General features: G+C 41.2%; 1 protein-coding gene across 1 annotated transcript in view; it reads left to right on the top strand.

The window, feature by feature from the left end:
• Positions 1–19,357, top strand: part of DESI2 (desumoylating isopeptidase 2) — a 1,042,498-nt gene extending 1,023,141 nt beyond the window's left edge. Inside the window, exon 5 of the mRNA XM_044058147.1 lies at positions 16,978–19,357. Within this exon, the coding sequence (XP_043914082.1) occupies positions 16,978–17,214 (237 nt within the window). The 3' untranslated portion in view covers positions 17,215–19,357. The remainder of the gene's footprint in view (positions 1–16,977) is intronic.
• The last annotated feature ends 2,319 nt before the right edge of the window (positions 19,358–21,676 follow it).

Genomic DNA, 21,676 nt, shown 5'->3' with positions numbered 1-21,676 from the left:
AAAAGGTATTTGAGCAGTTGGATAGGAAAACAAGAAGAATGCTTCACGCTTATCAAATATATAAAATTCAGTGTTTACCAGGATTATGTATTGCTTATTCTGAAGGAGGCATGGATCTCCTCAAAATTGATAATATATATATAGATCTGCAATAGTAGGACTACATGGGTTCCTATTACCTGATCAAACGTTTAGACTAGTGAATACCTAAATGGTGGTCTGGTAACAGTGAAAGCAAAAACCGCGAACGGACGATTTAACACAGGGAAAGAATTCCCTTGGCCGTTATGCAAATTTTGCCCCTTTCCCCACTGTAGAGCGACAACGGAGTTGGTATATTTAGCTAGTGGGTTGTGGGGGGCACATGGTTTAAATTTTTTTTTTTGCGGCAGAGGGAATTCATTTCTTACGTTAAATCGGCCATTTGCTGTTTGAATTTTTTGATATTACCAGATCGACGTTTAGGTATTCGCTAACCTAAACATTTGATTGGGTAATATAGACACAGACTACATACATATCTGCTGACTTCTAGATCCAAACCCAGTGAAAGTTTTGAAACATCAGTAGAACATATCTAAAGTGACTTTCGTACTTAGTTTAACAGAAGCATATCAGTGTCAAGTGGGAATGGAAACCAAACCAGAACCCAACAAAAATTAGGCAGGAACTGAATGTGCCAAAAGAAAGAATATAAGCAGAAGAATCAGATGAAAAGACATAAATGTAGTTGCAAGTACAGAAAACTGGAATAATCTTGTGTTGATCAGGATCTGATACAAAAATGGTTAAGGAGAGCTGAATTTAAACCAAAAGATGAAAAGTTAATATTAGCAGCCGAGGGGAATGGACTACATGCACTTTGGTTTACATAGTCAAGTGGGAGAAACCAACAAATGCAGGTTGTGTAAAACAGAACTGAAAGCAGTCACATATCTTGCTGCTGAGTGTGATCTACTAATGCCAGAAGGCCTGTATACTGAAAGGCATAATAATGTGGCAAGAGTGTTGCACTGGTGATTGTACAAATATTATAATAAAGTGGTAGTTAAGAAGCATTGGAAACATGAGCCACAAAGCATTATAGAGAATGATGGTTTATATCACATGGGATTACGCATTACCAGCAATTCAAAAAATAGATATGAGAAAACCAGATAACAGTAGTCCATGAAAGGAAGGCAGTACTGATCATTGAAATTGTTACATGCAGTGATTACGTACAGAGAGAGAGAGTCAGGATTTGGTGGCAGAAATGAGGGAAGTGTAGAAGAAAGATACCCAGACAGTTCCAGTAGTAGGAGCAATGGGTCTCAAAGAATTTGTAGTCATGTTTAGATATGCTACCGATGCATGCAACTCTGAATTGCTGGAGGAGTTAGTTCTGGGCACATTGCATGTGCTCCAAAGAACACTTTTGGCTAACATCAAAGACTGAAACAATAGTAATCTCATGAACTTCATACTTCGACTTTGGAATGGGGTTCATTCCCATCATGGTATAATAAACCCAAAAGACTTGGAGAAATTAAACAGAGAAATACAGACCAAGTAAGGAACTTCATCTAACAGATGTGATGAGCAGGCCATATTTACAAGAGAAGCATGAAGATTTAGAGGAGCCTACAATTATTTGGGTAGTGCCACAATCACAAGTGAAAGAAAAAAGTTGAAATTAATTCCAGAGATATACTGACGTAGATTTAGGGATGCAGTTACTGAAAGGTTATAGTGGGAGGCTGGTCTGAGCAAAAATTATTGGTAAAGGAAGAAATGAGCTATATCCAAGGTTTAGTGCTCAAAACTGGCAAAGTAATATCTCCAAATCAATTGTGAAGGTAAATGTCTGTCTTTTGATACATGAATCACTTTTGATACTAGCCGGGTGCAACAAAAGAGCAAGTGATATAGGTTCATAGGTAGGTACTAGGCTATCTCCCTGAGGACGTTTATAAGCCTAGCCAGAGTGTGTTAGCTTTTGCCGCCCCATTGATTAATTAACTGAGCCTGTGTCAAGAAGAGCCAATGAAGTGATCCCAGTGGTGTATTTTCTGTTACCCATCCACTCGTCAAGGTTTCTCTTGAAGAGTGTTAGTGAGGGGCTCTGCCTAATGCAGTTAGGAATTTTGTTCCAAAGCATGGGGAGTCTCTGTGACAGGAATCTATCCCTCCAGCATGTTCTATTTATTGTTGTGGCGAGGTTTAACTCACTAGAGCGAGTGGCTCGCAGTGACTTGGATTTCTTTAGGTGGAGCATGTCCATCAATTCTGAGTTGGACATGGCTTTGTAAAAGGCAGATATCACCTCTGAGTAAGCGGTATGCCACTGAGTACAGCCGGAGTTTTAACAGTCGGGCTGCATAGGACACATGTTTGAGGCCAGTAATCCTCTTGGTGTGAGGTACTTTTGTGGTCTTTCCAGCTGTTGCAAGTGTCTTGTGAGGTACATCCCAAATGGGGCATTGTACTCTATGATGGGTCGGATGAGTGACGAGTAGAGGGGCACTATAACCTCTTTATTTCTAGATGCGAACCCTTTAAATTAGATGGGCTACATAGGATTTCCTAACTACTTTGGCAATATGATTGTCAAAGGAGTGATTATTATCTAACTGGGTCCCCAGATCTCTTATTACCTCTTTTGTATTAAGGGAGCTGCCACTTACGTGGTAATTCATGGGTGTTTTTTTTTTTTCCCACACGGGATGACTATGCATTTTTTTGGCATTTAGCCTGTGACCATGACTTTGACACCAGGTGTCCGTCTCAGTAAGGCCCTTTTGGAGAATGTCCGTGTCAGCCGGAGAGTCAATTATGGCTCCCAGTTTGCATTCACTGGTGAACATGGTTAGCCATAGTCCTCCTGTGTTTGCCTGTACTTCTGAGAAGAATATGCCAAACAGTAGGGGGTCCCAGGACCGAGCCTTGTGGGACACCACTTGTGACTGGTTTAGCGTCGGACCTGGAGCCCGCTATTCTTTCCGTGTGAGTTCTGTCTGTAAGCCAGTTGGCAACCCATCTCGTGACGTGTAGGGGTTTATGTTCAGGCTGGTGAGTTTTTCTATAATCCCCGAGTGGGGAATGATGTCAAATGCTTGGCGAGGTCCAGGTAGGCTGTGTGAACCACCTTCTCCTCATCTATGGCCTTGGTGACTGTCTCGAAGAAGTCAACCAGGTTTAATAGGCATGATTTGCCCTTAAAGCCGAACTGGGTCGGGTCAAGTGTTTGGAGGTTCCCAATGTCTTTGTTAATGAGTTCGATGATGATGCGCTCTATAGCCTTACAGACCAGGCTAGTCAGGCTTATGGGGCGATAGTTACAAGGGTCAGTTGTGGCCCCTCCTTTGAGGAGCGGAATAACCATTGCTGTGCGCCATTCTATGGGCATGTAGCCTGTGGAGAGGCTGAGGTTGAACAGTGTGTTTAGATAGGGGGTTAGTTCATTCTGTAGTTCATGCAAGACGCAGCCTTGGGATACCATCTGGCCCCATTGACGCTCTGCTTTTGGCTTTTGAAAGGGCTGTTTTCACCTGTGTGTCTGTGATTTCCGAGAGAGTACACTTTTCCAGTATTTGTGTGGGCCCTTTTGGGGGTGGGGGGGGGTAAAGTTTGCACTGAATCTGTCTGCCAGGATGTTGGCAGTATCAGTAGGTTCAATATATTTTGTGCTATTTTGCAGTAGCTCAGAGCATATCTGTAAGTTTCCACATAGATTCTTGACGTAGCTAAAGAAGGCTTTGTGGTTATCTTTTGAATCCTTGGCTACTTTTCTTTCGAAGTTAGCCTTGGATAATTTTATGAGGGACCTTAGTTTCTTACTGATACTGATCAGGGATGTCTTTCCTTCTTTGGATTTGCTTTTTTCTGAACTAGTTTCCTCCTCGTATTGTATAGCCTGTTTATGGCAGGGGTCCACCAGACTGGTTTCCTTCTCTAAGGGGAGTGAGTCTTGGCTTTGCTAGGGATGGCAAGATCCATGCATCCTGGTAGGTGCTCATAGAATGCATTTGTAAAGGTTCCTGCATCTTGGACACTGTTATCCTTTAGCGTAGGGGCTATGAAACTTACCACCTCTGTCTTAAGTAAGGTGAAGTTTGCTATAGAAAAGTTTTTCACTGTGGTTTCCTTGGTTGGGGGGTGGTGGTGTGGTGAGGACATCCAGAGTGATTAGTTTATGGTCTGATCTAACCAGTGATGGGTTGACCTCCGGTACGGAACACCTGTCGCCATGTTGGTGATGACCAGGTCCAATTTGTTTTCACCTCTGGTAGGGAATTTACCAGCTGATCCAGGGCATTTGAGTTGATAAATTCCAGGAAGTGCTGGACCTGGGAATTTGTACTTGAGTAGTTTTCCCAGTTAATGTAGGGTAATTGAAATCGCCCAATATCAGGGTGTTCGGTAGGACCTTCATGTTTTCCAGTGTCTCCAGAAAGGCAGAGTGATGGTCCTGGGTCATGAAGGGTGATCTGTAGCAGGCCACAATTTGCATTGCAGATTTGCCTGATGTTAGTTGCACATGGATGATCTCAGAAGTATCATGCTGCGCCACTAACCTGGAGGTGTAGGTATCCTTGATGATGAATATGGATATACCCCCTCCTTTTGTGTTTCAGTCCATGTTCTTTGGCCGAAATGTGTGGTATGAGTTGTAACCCGGTAGTGCTGGGGTGCTCTGTGGAGCCTTGAACCAGGTTTCAGTTACTGCATAGATGTCTATGTTCTCCATACTGTGGTGTGCTTCGAGCGCGTGCATTTTGAGATTTATACTCCTGGCGTTGAGCAGCATAACCCTCATTTTTTTTATTTGTGCTGTTTACGGAGGTGGGTTTGACTTTTGAGCCTTGCCTAAAAAAGGCACTATGGGGGCAGCAAGAACCTTGGCCAGTATTCGAAAGCCTAGGGGTGACAGGTGCAAGCAGTCTCTTGTGAAGCAATGAGGCTTGTTGAGCATATCGTCCCAGGCTGACAGACACTGGATCCTTTTTGAATGACACCAGAAGCGTAGCAAATTGTTGAAATTGATCATTTTTTCTTTATACTGCAGTATCATTCTCGGTGAGGGCAGGATGCTACTCAGGGTCAGGGTCATACCCGCCTGGGCTTACATGATCAGAGAGCTCTTCCAAGTCTCTCTTCATGTAGTCCAGGGAGGTACGTTTCAGGTCATTCACACCAACATGAACAGTGACAGAGTCGTATTTGTACTTGTTCTGGAGTGACCTGAGTGCTTGTGTTATGTGGTGGATTCTGGCTCCCGACAGGCAGCTAACTGTAACCTTCTCCTTGGTTCAGCCTAGTGAGTGGGACGTCAGTGTGCCTGACTATAGAGTTCCCTATTACTAGTGTGTTAGGTATGTTATTTCGCCTTAAGGGCTGGGATTGTGCGGCACACTGATTTTGTGTTTTATGTGTTGTCTGGTTTGTGACGGGAGGTGCAGGTTTTTTGGGTGTCTGCTTTGAAGGTATCTGATGCTTTTGCAGGTTTTTATTTAGAGCCTTCTGCCTTTGTATATTTGTGTATTTTTTGCCAGTGCTGGTTTAGTATGTCTGTGTGAGGCTGGAGGTGTGGTGCAAGTGTTAACCTTCTCCTCATGACTGCCTGTTCCAGTCTTGGGTGGAGAGAGCTTAGCCTTCAATTTAGCTATATAATTGCATCTCCCGCATATGTTAATGTTTTGTGGTAGGAGGAGAGGGCTGTCTGTGTACATGAGGCAGTTGTAACATTGCCTCAGGATACCCAGGTTCACCAGCTTGATTGGAAAGTATACCTGAAACTGCCCTTTGGTCATGCCTGAATAGTAGGGTGCACTGCTTAGTCGCTTGGTTGGTGAGGGGTGAATAATGAGCCTTGCCCAGCTAGGCAATCAAGTGTCGGGGTATATTAGTGCTTGCTATTAGGTCTGAGCAAGTGCTGGACTGTATGATGCCTTTTAAGTGCTTAGGTTGAGAGTTAGACTACATTCAAGGGAAAAACTGAAGAGGAGACTTGGTGGAGCCGGGAAAAATTTAGCCCTAGCTAACCGGCGCTGCCCGGAAGTGCAAACTCATGTTTTTACAGCAGGGAAATGAAAGAGATAGAAATTAGCCCAAAATGGCCTATAAACTACTAACTTATGGGCTGAAACTACTCCTCCAGGGACATATAGCTGCTCAAAGCTCCCGCTGTCACAGGTGAACAGAGAAACCTCCTCCTATCCAAGTAAAGTATGGGCAACTCAGAAACTTGTAACACAGCCCTGAATCCAGCACTAGCCTGAAAACTGGACTATACTAGCTTAAAAAGGTGGGAAACGAGGGGGAAAAAATTTTGAAAAGATAAGGCAAAAACAGTAAAAAAAATACACTTAAAACAGCTTTAAACGGGCTTTAAACGACTGCAAGCAATCAGAAAAGGCTTTTAAACAAATTACCCAATTAACCAGTAAAAAAATCTCAAAACTGATTTTTATTTTTTATTATTGACAGAATGCCACACAATGTGCATAAGGGAGGTGATGAAAAAGTTATTCTGGAAGCTAAGGAATGCCTTTGGCAACTTAGGCTGAATGCCTGTACCTTGCCAGGCATTAATGATTATATTTCTATTTCTAGTGTACTTAAACTTAAATCATATTTTATTTAAGTATGATTTTAATAATTTTAACAATTTTAACATTTTAATTCATATTTACATACAATTCAATTTTATTAATACATTCATAATTTATTACATTTTAGAATAGACATCATGTATTGGACTCGTTTACTATTACACAGTTGATATTTATTTATAAACATATAAATTCACATACATACCAAACACATCAAGTGAGTAGTAGTATAGATTCATTGTAGTAGTATCATATGTCATCAAATTTATGTTTATGTATGTGTTTACTACATTTAAATTTTGTAAACTTTTATATTTTTGTGACTGCTGTTCATCCTTTAACTTTATCTATCTATTTACTGTTTACCAAACATTTATTTGAACAATAACTGTAAGGTCTTATTCATTGTTTCACATCATTGGTCATTTGTTTTGAGGCTTAGACTAATTCCAGTGTTTATTTAGCAAAAATCATGCAATTATATACTTATTCAATTAATTTAACAGTCTAATTTAAAGTATTTAAGGGATGGTTTGTATTCTGAAGAATTTGTACTCTGAAGATGCCCTTTATGATATTGGGTGAAAGCGCTTAGTACGTGGATATAATTATTTTTGTCGATGTATCGTTTTTATTTAATTATTTATTAAAAAGTTGAATCAACCTACCAGTTTTTTACTGAGTGGCTTTTTAGCTTACCAGTTGTTTTACAATACTTTCAGATTTCCAGAAAAGTCTGAGATTATTACTGTGGGTGTTTATTTTTTGAGAGAAGTAAGTCTTTTTGTCCTGATTAATGGCCTGTTTTGCTTTGTTTCTAAGTTTTTTGAAGGCATGTTCGTTGGGTTAGGTCTTATCTTTTCTCCATTTGTGCCGTGCTCAGTCTCTATTAATTAGTAGTAGTTTGGTTGACTTAGATAGCCAAGGAGCATGGTTATGTTTAGCTGTCTTTTTTCTTATGGGAGCTATGGAGTTAAGGGCATCTGGAAAGACAGTATTGAAGTAATGTATTGCTTCATCTAAGGGAAGATAGTTCAATGGGCTCCAGTTTAGTGTTTGCAATAGTTTGCAAGTGAGACTGGCTAAAATTGGCTAGTTTTCTGATATATTTGTATGGATGAATGCTTGGGGTGGAGGCTGATAGTCTGTGTATCAGAGCTGGTAAGTGGTCACTTAGGGTATTGGGAGGCATGTTGGGATTGCAGTAGTATTGTGGATGGGATACTAATATCCAGTCTAAGGTGGGTTCAGGGTGATTCTTTGTTGTGTGTGTTGGGGTTTGTATAAGTTGTGTAAATTTGAACAGATTGATGGGGTTTGTGGAGTTGTTTGGTGTTAAAGCCAATTTATATTAGTGTCACAGAGGATGATGGTTTCATTTGAGATGTAGTGGTTAGACCATGATAGGAAGTCTTCCAGTGCTGGGATATTGTGTATACTGTGTAAGTCATGGAAGTCAGATACTTTGTTGCAGATACTACAGATGTTTAACGTCACAATGCAAAAGTACTTTTGGTGTTTTCACTGAGAGTGATGTAGAGTTGTTAATATGTTGGGTGGGAGATGGTCCAGGGTTTGGATGAATATCTCCACTTTGGCATAATAATGTGAAGATAGTGGTTTGGATTGTGGATGAAATGATAAGTATGGAGTATGTGTATGAGATGCATAATTGTTTGACTTTAAGTATATTAAAACACAGTTTGGTCTGGAAAGTGGTGGTGTCTCTGTGATTGAAGAGTGATGGTGAAATATCAGAGTAACTATTTTGGGATGAGTTATGGTATATGTATACTGTAGTTTTTGTTGGGGTTAGTTGGTGTAGTGTGGTGTTGTGAGAAGTAAAGTAAAGAAATGTTTGGAAATAAATCAGGCACAAAAATACTGCAGTGATAGAGATTGCTTAATACTGCAAGGTTTATGAGCTGGAGACAAAGTAAGAATGCATAAGCTATTAGAAAGGTTGTAATCTGAATCTTTAGTGTTTGTCAGATTAACCAAGATCTTGTTTTATTCATAGGAAGATGGGAAGCTGAATAAGTGGAACTGCTGCTGTACATGTAAAACAGAGGTTTAAGTTCAAGGAAGATAGGCATACAGAAGAGTCCTAGCCAGGTACTGTGATGGAAATATATATTGTCAGAGTTGTGATAGCCAGTGATTGAGAAGTGAGGCTTTTTAAATCATGTCTTCAGGTGAATTTGCTGAGCAGCAAGGTCTGTTGTAAAATGAATGCCCTGACTTATCCTTGTTCTGCCTATCTCTGGGTTATTTGTACACAAAATAAGGGGTAAATATTACCATGGGAATGTAAAGCTAGGTTCTCAAGATTTACACAGATCAGTTGCATAACAACCAGCCATGAACCTATAAGTCTACATGTCCAGATAGAACACCCATGTTAAATACTGAAGATTGGGAAAACCACTGAAGAAGGCATACAGATACATGAGCAGTTGATCATGGTACTATAGGGTAGCATAAGTTTCTTTTGAATGTTTACAGAAAACAATTTGTGTAAAAAGCCCATTATGTATTTATTATGAAGTTAATGGAATTTTTAAACATGATTAGTATAAATAATCCATGTTACCTCTCAAAATGTGTATTGTATAGATATATTACAAGTAGAAAAAGTGGGGTGTAGTATATGAGATTTACAGAAGTGTGTCTGTCTGTTGTGTCTCCTATTGTACACCTTTCTAGAAATAGTGTATGTAAACACTTCACAAAGTTGGTAATGCCATCTCCATTCTGGTCTGTTACCTTGGCATGGTAAAGGAGCTTGTATATCTCGGTAAATCTGAGTGTACCATGCAGGACCAACCAAGATGTCCTGGTCATGGAAAACAAATGACACACTAAAGTTGGTCTAGTGGAGAAGGTAATGACAAGCCACTCCAGTATTTTTGCCAAATTACAAAACATCCGGTGAAAAAGCAACCAGAGACATGTTGAAGTGATGCAGAAATATAAGACTTGTAAGACTGAAGATGTCTAGCTTACTCTTCAGAAGAACTGAGGAAGAGGTTGTGGCACAGGTAGAGGTGCTTATTGATGACAGGAATGTCTGATGCTGCAGAGAACATGCCACTGGAATTTGGAATATAAGCACTATGAACCAAGGTAAACGTGATGTGGTTAAGGATGAGATGACAAGGATAAACACATGTTGGGAATTAATGGACTAGAATGGTCAATTTATATCAGGTAATCATTGACTGTTGTTGTAGACAAGAATGTTACTAAAGAACTGGAGTAGCCCTCATAGTTGATGAGAGTCAGAAGTGGTGCTTGGTTACAGCCCAAAGAATAATAGAATTATCTCAATTAGCCTAGAAGACAAGCCATTCAAATAAAGTGGTACAAGTTTGTTTCATCTACAGATTTGGAATAGAAGGAAGTTGACCAATTTTACAAGGACAGCACCTTTTATAAATAAGCCAAAAAAATTACTACATTTGTCTTAAGTGATTGGAATGCTAAAGCTGGTAGTCACAAAGTATAATAGTAGCAGGTAGCTTTGGCCATGGAGTAGAGAATGGAGTGTGCGTCATAAATTAGTGTTGTAGCAAGAACACCGCTTCAACAGCCTAAGAGATGGCTTTACCCATGGATATCCGCAAATGTTCGCCATTGAAATCAGACTATAAACAGTGCAGTCATAGATGGAAAAGCTCAGTAGAATGAGCAAGACTTGGAGTTGACGTGTGAATCGGACCATCAGCTTGTTACTGCAAAGTTTAGAATTAAAGAAAACGAGAAAAACATCCAGATATGAGATCATCAATATTGCAAGTAAATAAGTGGTTGAGGTAAAAGACTAGGTTTAAGTGATTTTTGGTGATGGGGGAAGCAGTAGCCGCAGTTCTTTTTCATTAATGGTTCAGTTGTCCATAGTTTCATAAGTGGTGTAACCAGTGTTTGGGCCTGATGGGTCTAGTAGGAACATTGATCCTTTTAAATAAGGTGTATATACCTTATTCTTTGTAGTGGGTTAGGGAATTTGTAAAACTCCCTGAGCATAAACCTCTTGCCATTCCTCCAATCTTAGAGGCAGTGGAAGATGTTTTGCTGGATTCTTCCTTATAGCCAGAATCCTTCCCCCGCCCCTTGGAAACCTGATAGATTTTACAGAGTTCTGGATTCCTACAAACACATTTTCAAAAACCCTGTAGCAGACCCTGAAGTGGTGAGGGCTTTGAATTGCCAGTTTCATGTGATGAAGGTATCCGGGACCATTTTAAACCAGATGAAGCAAATACTGATAGGGATTGAAAATAAGGCCCTTTCTATGGAACTGCTACACTTATTCAATTCTTGCTGTCAGATAGCTAAGCCCTCCTTGCACTTTTGGCTGTGATGCTCTGGAAGCTTCCATCAGGGCAGCAGCTACAGGATCCATCATTAAAAGACATTCCTGGCTGAGGGAACGTTCCCTCCCTGAACATGTGAAATCCAGTCTCTAGGATGCTCCTTTGGACAAAGATTTAATTTTTTATCCTAAGGCTGAAGCTGTGTTAAGCTGGAAGATAAAGTCAAGTCCATGCAGATATTCAAGGACTTTGTTCAAGCTCAGCCTCCTTGCTTCAGTCGCAATTAACCTACCAACCACTGGTCCTTTCCGGCCTCCCAGTCTAAGCCTAGACATAGAACTCAAAAGGAAAGGAGTCAAAGGCAGCACCAGAGACCAAGACAGTGACATGCAGATTCCAGTAGGCCTGTGGGATCCCAACAGGAATCAGTCATTATTCTTCATAAGACTTCCTTTCCCCCTCTCCTCAAGTCCCAACCCTCCCTCCCTACCCCATCTCAGACTAGGATGTCTTTCCTTCTTAAAGAATTTGACTCTCATTGCCAGGAATCAGTGGGTACTGAAATTCATGCAGACACATTAAAAACTTAATTTCAAACAACCTCTGATTCAATCAGGTTTCCCAGATATTCCACCAAACCAACAAACAGAGGCCTTAAAACAAGTACAGCTCCTGTGCACCCAAGATTCTGTGGAGCCAGTACCAAACACACTAGAAGAAAAGGGATTTTACTCAGGACTTTTCCTTCTTCCCAGAAAAGAAGGTACCTGCAAGTTTATTCTGTGTCTGTCAAGGAGCAACAAATTCTTGCATGTGCCAAAATTCAAAATGCTAACCCTTCAAAAATTTCTTCCCATGATCTCACCCAACGCTTATATGGTAACTGTAGATCTAAAGGACTCTCACAGGAGGTTCTTGTGCTTTAAAGCAGGTGTGAGTCATTATCTGTTCTGTGCTGTGCCCTTTGGCTTGTCTAATGCACTCCAGGTTTTCACAAAATGCCTAGCCCCAGTGATAGTTTTCTGCAGGTCAAAGGGCTTTCAGATTTACCCCTGCTTAGACAACTGCCTCATTCAAGCAACAAATCTAGAAAAACTCAAAGCATTTCTGCTTTACACCCAAGAGATCCTGTCTGTACTGGGTTCACCATCACTACCTAAAGCTCTCGGACCATCCCCACAAACAGGATTGTGTTTCTGGGGGCTTTGCTGGACTCCCTACCTCAGAAAGCCTTCCTTCCTCCAGACAAGGTTACCTTTCTAACTCTGTACTTCCAAAACTCCTTCTTGGGATCTAACTCACTGCCACAGAGCTCCTCAGAGCTCTTGGTTACATGGCCTCTTGCATCCTCATGATCCACTAGGCCAGACCCAAGCATGCAACCTCAACGGATGCCTTGGAGTTAGGCTAGGGTGCCCACTGTAACAACTTACAGACTCTAGGCAGATAGAGCTTCCAGTTCAAGAACAAACACATCAGTCTAAAAGAACTGATGGCAGTCCAAAAAAGTCTTATTACCTTCAAAGACCAATGGAAACCAGGAATAATACCAGTAAAGACAGTGAGCACCATGGTTATGCAGTAAATAAACAAGCGGAGAGCACTTGCTCTTGCTCTCTTTGTCTCTTAGCCATGGATGTATAGGAAACTGCAAACTCCCTAGGTTTGCACCTCTTGGCACAATACCAGGAGAAACTAGTCAACTGACGGATCACCTAAGCAGGAACTTGTCAGACCCTCACGAGTGGCAACTGCATTGGGAAGTTTTTCTCAACATAGTCAAAGAATGGGGTGTGGCAGAGATGGACCTTTTTGCCACCAAAGAAAAAACTGTGTTGTAAATGTGTGGCTCAAGGACCAAACCAAGGTCAGCCTGGAAGACTGATGCATTCTCCTTCCCTCGGACTAGTCTGTTCCTCTATGCCTTCCCTGAAAAACCCATGCTTCCCAGGGTACATCTGAAGGGTCATTCTAATAGCTCCAGATTGGCCAAGGCAGCACTGGTTTCCCCTAATGCACAGTCTAACCAAAATGAACCATGGTTGCTGCCCCAATGAATGGACCTATTAACACAGAACCAGGGCACCATCATACACCCCAACTTGAACACACTCAAATTGACAGTTTGCATGATACCTTGACCCCCAGGATGGTAACACTTCTCAACAAACAAGTCCTGGACATTCTAAAAGAAGCCAGGAGACCTAGTGCAAGAAAACCTTACTCCATTCAAATGGAAAAGATTCGCTGTATGGTGCAGTCAGAAGGGACAGAGCCCTCTTAAAGCTCAGATGCTTGTGATCCTTTCATACTTATCAGGACTTTTTGACAAAGGACTGACTTATTCCTATAATAAAATTCACACTTCAGCAATTTGAGTTTATCTGCCTACTAAACCCCATCTCTTCTCACAGCCTGTCATGAAACAGTTCCTAAGAGGGGTATCCACATTAGACACCAAGAAAACCTTCTCTCCCCCCGTGGGGGCTCAACTTTATTCTGGAGAAGCTCACCCTCGAGCCAGCTACCTCCTCAGACATTTAATTCCTTACCTGGTAGACAGCCTTCTTGCTAGTCATTACTTCAACTAAAAGTGTTTCATAGCTTCAGGTCCTTATGTGCATCTGGAACCTTTTCATCACTTTCCACTCTGACAAGAGTCTCTGTTAGGACCAACCCTTCCTTTATGCCAAAAGTGGTTACAGAGATTTCTTTAACTCAGACCGTCCACTTGCCTGCCTTCATTCCTATTCCTCAAAACAAGGGAGAAAGAATCATCCATACTCTTTATGTGCATAGGCAACTGCATTACTACTTGGACACAACAAAAATGTCAGGAAGTCTGACCAGCTTTTTTATGGCCTTTAGCTCTGAGGGAAAACCAGTTTCTGAACAATCCAAATGGATCTCCCACTGTATCTTATTTTACTACAGGTATCATGGAAAGAAACCATTAGACTGAGGTCACACTCCACTAGGGCTACTTCTGCATCTATAGCCTTTCTTAAAAGGGTGGCCACTAAGGACATTTTGGAAGCTGCTACTTGGCCCACTGTGTATAATTTCACCAAACGTGATCACCTTCCAACTTTCTGCAAGTCCAGAGAGGGGTTTGCCACTGCCATCTTGTAGGACGTCCTTTCCTCTGCATAAACATTCCATCCACCCTCCTTTCAGTTTTGGGCTACAACAGTGAAACACGAGGAACATAGTACAACTTTGTGCACTTACCATAAATGTAGATGCTCAAGTGTATTCACTGTTGCAGTATTCTTTCCTTCCACCCTTCCTCATGGGATTGGGGTAGATATTCTCCGCTCTAGTTCCAGGTTGTTCCCTATTCCTCTGTACATACTCTGGAGTTTCTGAACTTAGGCCCTTGACCTTGGGGACCTGTTATGGGGCTTCTGTCTGTTGGGGGCAAGAAAGTGCTGAGGTTATGACCGCCTGACTCCCTTTATAACCAGACGTCTTGATGTTGGTCAGGTTGCCTGACAGTTCCAGGAGAATGAGAAAATTATCTGGTAGTTGGGCCGGCCAAGGGCTTCCATAGCAGGAAATCCCATCAATTATGATTGCAACAGTGAATACACTCGTATGGTAAGTGTGCATGACCTTACTTTCTCCCAGTACCCATGAAGACTAATTTGCATGCTTTCCCTATTTTGTATCTCACTCCTTTTCTCTTTGCCTGTAGTCAGGATAATTCTATAAAGGGTGCTTTATTTCTGGCCTGCTTTACTGAAAAATATTTCCATCTGGGACTTGAATGATTCTGTTGTCATGCTTGTATCCTTTGAGCTTTGGCCTTATCTAGCATGAAATATTTTACTTGAATAACAATCTTGTGATAATCATTTTGTCTTGGAAGAGCTATGAGCTGGCGCAGATAATTAAGTGACTTTTCCCAGAGTTATATGTTAGGCAGATGGAGATTGAGGGAATCAAACCCACAACTGAAAGATGAAGCTGATTAGTAAACTCCTCATAGTTTTAATATTGTGTGCTAAACTACCAGGAAGTACTGTGAGAAGATCTGCAACAGAAGTCTCCCTTGAAATGTCCCTTTGTTGCAGTGCCATTTGTGGAGCACAGAAACAGTGGGCACATTTAGTGTGAAGTATGTCTGTAATTTATCACAATACTTTACTACTACTATTCTTTAGTCTTCTTCCAGTGGCAAGATGCTACATATTGTTGTACACCAACTATGTTTTTAAACTAAAAATCATGTGGGTGGAGTTCTAAGAAGAACCATCTGTTTTTGCATTGCTCCTCTGTTGACAGGCTCAGTCCCTGAAACTGAGTCATCTGTTTTAGTATGCTTTTGAGCTGCTACATTTGTCTTCCAGTGGAAAACAGGATGGGGGAGTGGGTGATAAGTGGCTGTGACATGCACACACTAACACATACTGTAAAAAATTAAAGTGATATTACATTCTATAACAGATGCCTAATACTTTATGAGAGCATACATTATTACATAAATTTGCTTTCAAACGTGATTGTGTTGGTCACTTTTGAACCTCTGTAGCAGTGTTGCTGAAACAAAATGCTCTGTTGATGCTGTCTGATGAGGAGGACCAGAATCTTTGTTCCTTTAGGTGCTTTCTGATAACGGCTGGCAAGCCAGTCGCAACAAGCCATCTTTTGTCTGAGGCAGGTCAGCTCGGACTCTGGTTTCAGAGGGGGAGGAGGAGGTGGGGAACAAGTAGGGACATGATAGGTCAGGAGGATTGGGCTGTTCTTGGAGGGTATTGAAAAGTCTGGGAACAAAGCAGATCAGTCTTTTCTATCTCTACCTTGGCAGCTTTTCTCACCCAACCCACCCCTCCTAAAAGGAGAGGGATAGTTGCTAGTCATTGTCAGCTGTAAGGTAGTTAAGGGACCTAGGGGACCTGGTGACCTGCAAAGGTGATCGCTTTAGGGATCTAGAAGGAATTTCCTGTTATTTCCCCACTGAGTTTTTCAGGTTTTCGTCTTCTCCTCTGGGTAAAATAAACAGGTTAGGTTGTCGCAGTCATGTAAGTGGAAGGCAGGAAGGGTAAAGGAGGCCAATGTAAGTGGAGGGGGAGGTCTCAGGACTCTTTAGTTGGACCTTCCACAGGCCAGACAGCCTCAAGGGATTGCTGCCCAGGGGACTTAGCCTGGCAATGGCTCCTTGGCAGAACGTAAGGCGGCCCAGAGGAATTGTGAAGAATTGTGAAAAAAGTTATGATGTGGGTATGATGAATCAGAAGGGCTGAATATCGACAGTGCTGTGTGTTGTCCTGTAATTTTAGGGCAATGCTATGAAATAAAGAAATGTCCTCCCTGACATTCCCGACATGCACACATCTCAAAATAATTAGCTTCTGTTAGAAAAGGTCATGGGCAGTAATTGGCAGTAAATTCATGGCTGCGGCCATTTAATCCACCTGATGCCTCTGTAGTTTTATTAAATATGTAACTTTAATTTACTAAATATGCAACTTTGCAGATATGATGATGGTGAAGCAAAACAATTTACAATGTATTGAACTGGTTTTATGAATGTGGTTCAATGTCACTGATACAAAATTATAAAAAAATGAAAAATGATGTACAATGTGCTGAACTGGTTATATAAATCTGGTGGCACATTAGTTAATGTCCTATATTGCATCAACAGTGAAGGTGAGGTATTTGTCAGAGTATGGATAGTGGTTTGCTATTTTAGTAAAGGCAGGTAGAGCTGTACCAATCTCGGACAAAATCTGGAGATTATCAGTAGTGTTTGTTCTCAGAAGGTTAAAAAGGCTTCATATTTTTCTCGGAACTTTGGTTATCTCTGCTTGAGTTTAGACTTTTGAGAAAACTAATAACAGTATTTTTTTTTTGTATTCTAAAATTTAAATGGACATGCAAAGCTTAGCTGATTTCTTTTCTACCAAAAGCTTGCTGAAATAATTCAGTCGCAAACATCTCAAACTCAGTGATTTTGTATTGCTAAACCAAGTTGCTGTATATTTTCAGAGAAAATGACAATGTACGAAGAGAAAAAAAATGAAATGAAGCATGTATTACTATCTGAATGTATACTCTTACAGATCTTGTGTGGAAAGGAGATTCCCCGATGGGTGAACAGACTTGCTTACTTTAGTTCCTGCATTCCATTCCTTCAAAGCTGCCTACCAAAAGAGTGGCTAACGCCTGCTGCCCTTCAGTCCAGCGTCAGTCAAGAGTTAATGGAAGAGTTGGAGGAGGCCGAGGATGCGGCTGCCTCAGCATCAGCATCCAGTTCAACTACTGCTGTACCCAGACCAGGACGTCATACCAAACTATAATACTAACAAGCATTTATTACTGACTGCAATAATGCAATGATTTTTTTTGAGAGACAGAAAAAATACAGAGGAATATCTGTATCATTTCTTTTCTAAGAAAATAAGTTGTAGTTTTCTGGCCTTCCAGTTTATCACTCAGGATAATATTTGTAGCCAGAAAGTAGCAGTTTTAGCACCTTTTTGTAATATTTACTTATAGGGTACCGGTTTTAAGCAGGAATGCTGATATTTTTTTTTATAGCAGATAAAAAAGTCTTGTTAGCCTGAAGCTATGGAAACCTTTGACTTGGTTCCTTTTTGAGGCCCTGTTTTTCAGAAACCTCCTATCCTAAGTGCACTGAAGAACAACATTTTCAGCAGTGCTTCACACCTTCGTAAAATAATGTGCAGAGAAGTGGTGTGTTGATGTGTTTAATTACTGCCACAGGTTGTGCTCTCCAGTGCAATTTAGATGTTAATAAGCTGATGATGTCATTTAGGTATATTCTTTGTTACTATGGCTCCCATGTGATCACTAGAGGAACACACTAATCAATTGTAACATGTTTGTATGTTTATACATCATTTGTTTCTCTACCCTGGTTAAAAATATGCCAGAGTTTAACACTAGTGAACATTTTAAACATTGAATTTGCTATATGTTGTTAGTCTGGAGTTCTTTATTCACTTATTCTATTAGTCTGCCAGTTGGCCAGTAAATGACTAAGTTAGGGGACTACTTCAACTATTTTTTGTCATGCAGTATCTGAAGTAATAACTATGTTTATTTTGAGACTGGATGAGCATGGCATATTTGCTGTGCTTCTGGGGTTGATGATCTTCTTATAGAAGTGTAGAAATATTCTTGGTGTGAACACCAGGTTTCCCATTTCACCTACAGCAGGGCATGTTTAGAATCTGTAAACATGATAAACCTAACAGTAAGTTTAATGTATTCTTAAGTTTCATTGTATCCTTATACCTGAAACTGACATTTATTTTGCAGTGTTTTTTTTTTTTTTTTTTTTTTTTTTTTTTGTGATTGTGGTGTCTAATCAGTTTTAGTAAACGGGGAAGCAGTTTATAGTGTTATGCTTTTTGTTAGCATTGACAAGAGCAATGTATATGGAGGCAGACATTCAGAAGCACTATTAAGTGTTTGTAACATCTTACTGTTCTCTTGTCCTTCTTATCATTAGTGTCACGTGTATTTCAGTATAGTGAGCTTTGCTACTTCAGACTAAGTGACCATAAAGTATACCCCACATGCTTGCAAGTTTCTTGCATAAATGTTTTACCTCAAAGAATGTTAGTTAATATTTTGATTCTTTTGTAAAAGGTTAGGCTTGATGATTTTTGCAGTTGTTCAATTAGTAGGTATGTTCCTGTAGAACATTCTGATACAAGGTGTACTGCTGCAGCTGATTTTCTAAGCAGTCACAGAAGGTCACCCATTTCCTCCATCAGAGATATATCTGTTTATTAACAATCATATACCTGTCAACGTAAAAGGCAAAATGTTTTCCCCTTCTTTCTGACATTTCACAGTTGCAGTATGCACCTGTGGAAAAATCCATACATTGTGCAGTTTAATGTAGTGTTGGATTTCATTTTTCCCATATCTAAGTATCTGAGACTGATATTTATTTTTCTAGAATTGCCTGTGCTCATGATGTATGATCAGTTTTAGTAATTGCATGACACACAAAAAAAAAAAACATTTGTAGTGCTGCTCTAACATTAATATTGATGTACAGAGCAACAAGTACAGAAGTAGATATTCAAAAGCCTGAAAAATATTTCTGATGTTTTAATTTCATGTTGGCCTTATAATTAGGGTGTATGCATTATCTGGTCTGGGGTGTTTGCATTAACAAAGTCCAGGAATCTCCTGTCCTGAAAATTTGGGTGTGTATAGGAGTCCCAGTCTATGGAGGGGTAATTAGACAGCAATGAGTGTGGTATTTGGTTGAATGAGGAGTGTGATGATCAAAGGTTATATCTTCTTTGGCCCCAGTTATTGCCACTGTGGAAAGAAAAGTACAATCACTGGTACCCTAAACTAAATGACTGTAAAGTACATCCTGTGTGTTTGCAATTTTCATGCATAAATGCTTTACCTCAAAGAATGCTGTTAGATATTTTGTTTCTTCACTAAAAGGTTTGGCTTGATCTTTGTTCATAGATGTTTACTAGGCTAATGACCACCATGGCCTTTATAAGCCTAGCCATGCAACCCAAATGTCTCTGATGATTTATTTGCTTTAGAGGTTATTTTAAGGGTGTATATGTTTGTAAGGGCATGGTTTAACTAAATTTAAGTCCTTGGATCTAGTAGTTCTGATGCTCTTTGTTTTGTGGATATGTAAAAGGAACATCAGAGCAGGGTCCAAGGATGCCTTGTTTACCAGGCATAGATCACCTCTCTGTAGGAAAGAGACTACAGCGAAAGGGCTTTGAGACTATCTGCATAGGAAATGTTTACACCTTGTATTCTTTTTGTGATGAACCTCTGTGGACATTCCAGTTGTTGCATGATCCTGGTCAGGTACATACTGAAGTGGGGGGCATTATTCTCTGTGATGGATCTGATGAGGGATGAATAAAGTGGCATGATGACCTCCACGGACCCTGGATACCATGCCCTTATAAGTTCAGCAACATAGAATAAATTTCCAACTACCTTAGGCACATGTTGGTCGAAAGCCAGGATGCTATTTACATGGTTCCCAAAGTCTCTGATTACTGGGTCTACTCTTAGGGGTGTCTTATCAATGAGGTAGTTTTCTGTGGTGGCTGACTTCCCAAAAGATACTGTTATGCATTTCTTGGCATTGAGTTTTAAGCCATGGCTTTGGCAGCAGTTATTTGTGTGTGTTAGACCTTCCTGCAAGATGTTTGTGTCATGGGGGATTCAGTGACTGCTCTTAGTTTAGTTTATAATCTGCCAGCTTGATCAGCCAGAGGACCTTGACATTGGCTTTGTCTTCCAAGCATTAGATGCCAAAGGGGAGCAGACCCAACATGGAACCCTGAGGACCTCTGTTGGTGATGGCCCTTTTATTACAGGTGGTCTACCCATCTTAACTTCTTGAGTCCTCTCTGTGAGACAGTTTGCTATCCAATGTAATGCATAGGGGTTTTATGCCTAATTCCATAAGTTTATTAATGTCCAAGTGGAGTATTGTAGCGAATGCCTTAGGTTAAGGTAGGCAGTATGCACTGTTTTAACTCTTGTCCATTCCCTTGGTTACCTTCTCAGAGAAGTCCACCATGTTTAGTAGGCATGACCTCCCCTTGATGAAGTCCAGTATCTGAAGGTTTTGTATGTTGTTATTAATCATTTCCATGATATTTCTTTCCATGGCTTTGCAGATGAGGCTAATTAAGCCAATGGGATTGTTGATGTCCTTCAAGAATGCAACTGCAGTCATAACATATGGGTTGTCCTGCCTCAGGCAGCCCTCGGTCGGCCGGATTCCAAAGTCTGGGTCCGACGTCGGCTGATGTCGCATTTCTCTCCGACGTCAGAGCGGCTGGAGTACATAAGCATCAGCCGACGCCATTTTCTTCAGTCTTTCTTGCCGCGCGGTGCCCGAAGCAGAAGCAGTTCGCAAGTGCCGGTCGGTCAGCTCCTGTATTATTCGAATCCGAAGTCATCAAAAAAGCTAAGTACCCCGTTGGGGACCTTTCTTGCCTCAGCCGATGTCAGAAATTACTGAAAAAGTTAATTGTTTGTCTTGTGGTAAACAAATACCTCATAAGGATTTCCACTCTTACTGTCTTCCTTGCCTTGGCCCAGACCACGACGTCTCGGCCTGTGTCGCCTGTGCTCGCTTCAATAAGCGCACTCTTAGGCACCGGGCGGAGTTCACTGAAGACTTTTTCGGCGATAAATTTGCTTATACAATGCCGTCGGAACTTCCGACATCGCAGACTCCTAAGAAACGAAAAGACCGGGACCGACATCCTCGGCCCGCATCTTAATCCCACTCCACGCCAAAACCTACCGCGAGTGCTCCGGTTCCCCCTGAGACGGTTATTTCACCGCTCCGAACCGAAGACACCGCTTTACCGACACCTCCGATACCGGAGGCCACACCGACGCCAGTTATAGATTTTCCTCCGGATACTGAAACCGAGGAAATGCCCGAGACCATTGCTGTAGATAAGGTCACTCCTGCACGTGGAGCTGCTAGGCCTCCTATGGCCATGTCTATTAAGGCCTACACACGTGCTAAGGCAACCAGCAAGACCAAGCACCTTACTGTTAAGGCCTTACCTCAGCCTACTCCTGAAACACAAATCATGACTATGGCCGCAGACTTAATTTCCATGATTAGAGGTTCACAGGCCCATCCTGAGAGAGGATCCCAGCCTCCTCCTGATAAGAGGCCCCGGATTGAACCCTCTGACCCTATCCCTTCAGATGAAGATTCTGAGGACTCTGTTCACTCCGATGGCCAGGAAGAGCCCTTCCAGA

This window comes from Protopterus annectens, chromosome 1.part2 (assembly GCF_019279795.1).
Source record: "Protopterus annectens isolate FY-2018-M chromosome 1.part2, PAN1.0, whole genome shotgun sequence".
Classification (NCBI taxonomy): domain Eukaryota; kingdom Metazoa; phylum Chordata; order Ceratodontiformes; family Protopteridae; genus Protopterus; species Protopterus annectens.
The sequence above is the reverse complement of the archived record's forward strand: the minus strand, read 5'-3'. Positions and strand labels throughout refer to the sequence as shown.